At 36.8% G+C, this 1,938-nt stretch overlaps 1 protein-coding gene across 1 annotated transcript; it reads right to left on the bottom strand.

Moving 5' to 3' along the window:
- Window positions 1-404: 404 nt before the first annotated feature.
- Window positions 405-1,938, bottom strand: LOC6569890. The gene is made up of 2 exons (XM_001995936.2): window positions 1,870-1,938; window positions 405-1,211 (listed from the first exon to the last, which is right to left on the bottom strand). Exons 1-2 carry the CDS (start codon window positions 1,877-1,879, stop codon window positions 532-534), a joined length of 690 nt encoding a protein of 229 aa, XP_001995972.2. The 5' UTR covers window positions 1,880-1,938; the 3' UTR covers window positions 405-531.

Genomic DNA, 1,938 nt, shown 5'->3' with positions numbered 1-1,938 from the left:
AGAACTAGAACCGGAACCGGAAGCAATATTTGATTTGTTTTGATATCCTGCTTGTGATGCGTGTCTTACTTGAATCAACAACATTTTCTTGATTTGAAGCGAATGGAATTGTGTTCCGCAAGGGTGTGTCAACTTCGACCTGCCATATATATTTATCTGTGCACTCTCTAGTTTTCTATCATATATATATTTTTCTATTATATAGCTCACGCACACACACACACACACACACACATACGCGTTCCAAGCATATTTACGCTTGAGTTGGCAGCTGTGCAATTTCTTAGCAAAAACTTTTCATTTTCAAGCAATTGTAAAAATGTTCTTCTGGATTTGGTATACCATTGATTTTTGGCTGTGTTATCAAAAATATGTGGAATATAGATAAGATATGTGTGGATTAATTACTTTGTAATCAATTTTAAATGAATTTCCATTGAATTCATTAATATATATATTTTTAATCATGATAAAGTCACATTCAACAAAAATGTGGAACATAATTAAAATGCTGCCAGATGCAGATAGGTGTTAATTGCATGAACGCAAAGATCTCCACGTCGCCCAATCGAAGCAGCCCAAATAGCCATCCTGCTTGATAAACGCCTTGTCCTCCACACAGGTCAACTCCACCGGTTCTGCACCGGCTTCCGTGCAGAGCCAGAAATTAGTTAGTATGTAACTGGCTTGCGGCTGCTTTAGATTGATGCCCTCGCACGGACCCACTGCGATGTCCAAGTTGACACAGGCTGGATTCATTTTGGCGGCGGGAATGCAGCCAGAAACTGTTGCATTATTCACATAATAGTAATCCTCTTTGCACGTGGAGAGACGGGGCTTATCGTTCAGACACCAGTAGTATTTACGCAGATCCTCAGCGGCCCAGGTCATCGATTGATACAAGCACTTCGCAGGGACAGTGGTACCAGTTGCTGGAGTAGTTGGATTTACGGTAGCACCAGTTGGAGTAACAGGCAAATCAGTTGGAGTCACAGTGGGTATATCATCTACAGTAGTTGACTCATCACGCTCAGTGGTCGTTTCAGTGGGTTCATCAGTTACAATTGTAGGCTCAGTTTCGGGAGCATGGGTATTTCCAGGGACATCATTGGGAGTAGTCGGAACAACTGTTTCATCTGTAGTTTGCTCATCAGCTGCATAGATTGTGACTGGCATGCTGAGCGCCAGTAGGCCCAGGAATATCAGAATAGCTGTAAATAGTTTTGTAAAACACTTTATTTTCTTTCTTTTCTTAAAGTTTTCTTCACAAAAAATGCACAAATGTTCCCATTGGAACGATTACTATTTTTTTTAAATTTGCGTTTGTATTTCTACGTCTTAGGTATGTTTGTCTTAATAATAGAAAATTATTCTACAAAATTGTTTCTGATTATCATTGCTGTTGTCTTTGTCTATGCATTCAAACAGCTCTTTTATATGTGCGACTCATAATGATATCGGAGCTCACAATGTGCTTAATAAACAATACATTACATATAGTGCACATAGTTGAAAATAAGAAGTTTTTCAAATGAAAATTAACAAGTAATATACGATTTGATATTCCTTGTTAAAATTGATTTTTCATGTGTCATTGTATAATCAGTTGTGATTATTTTGAAATAGAACATGCAGAACATTATTCGCGAGTGAAAATTAACAGTTCATTGAGTCAAAAGTGTTCTAGTTATTGAGTGACAACTGTACTTCCCATTCGCAACAAACTTATTTAGCTTTGAGGTTTTTTTTTTTTTGTAATATTTTTTTCCATTTCGAAAAAGTTTTTTTTGGTATTCATATATCCAGTTGGAATTTCTTAAACTGTTCTAAACAACATTTGACCACTTTAAGCTTAAGCTTGAAGTTCACCTTTGGGCATATTGAACTTCACGTTTTTTTCACTTCTTTCGTTTTGCACACTTTAAAATCGACTAAATT

Source organism: Drosophila grimshawi, unplaced genomic scaffold (assembly GCF_018153295.1).
Source record: "Drosophila grimshawi isolate 15287-2541.00 unplaced genomic scaffold, ASM1815329v1 contig_311, whole genome shotgun sequence".
In the NCBI taxonomy this organism is placed as follows: domain Eukaryota; kingdom Metazoa; phylum Arthropoda; class Insecta; order Diptera; family Drosophilidae; genus Drosophila; species Drosophila grimshawi.
The sequence above is the reverse complement of the archived record's forward strand: the minus strand, read 5'-3'. Positions and strand labels throughout refer to the sequence as shown.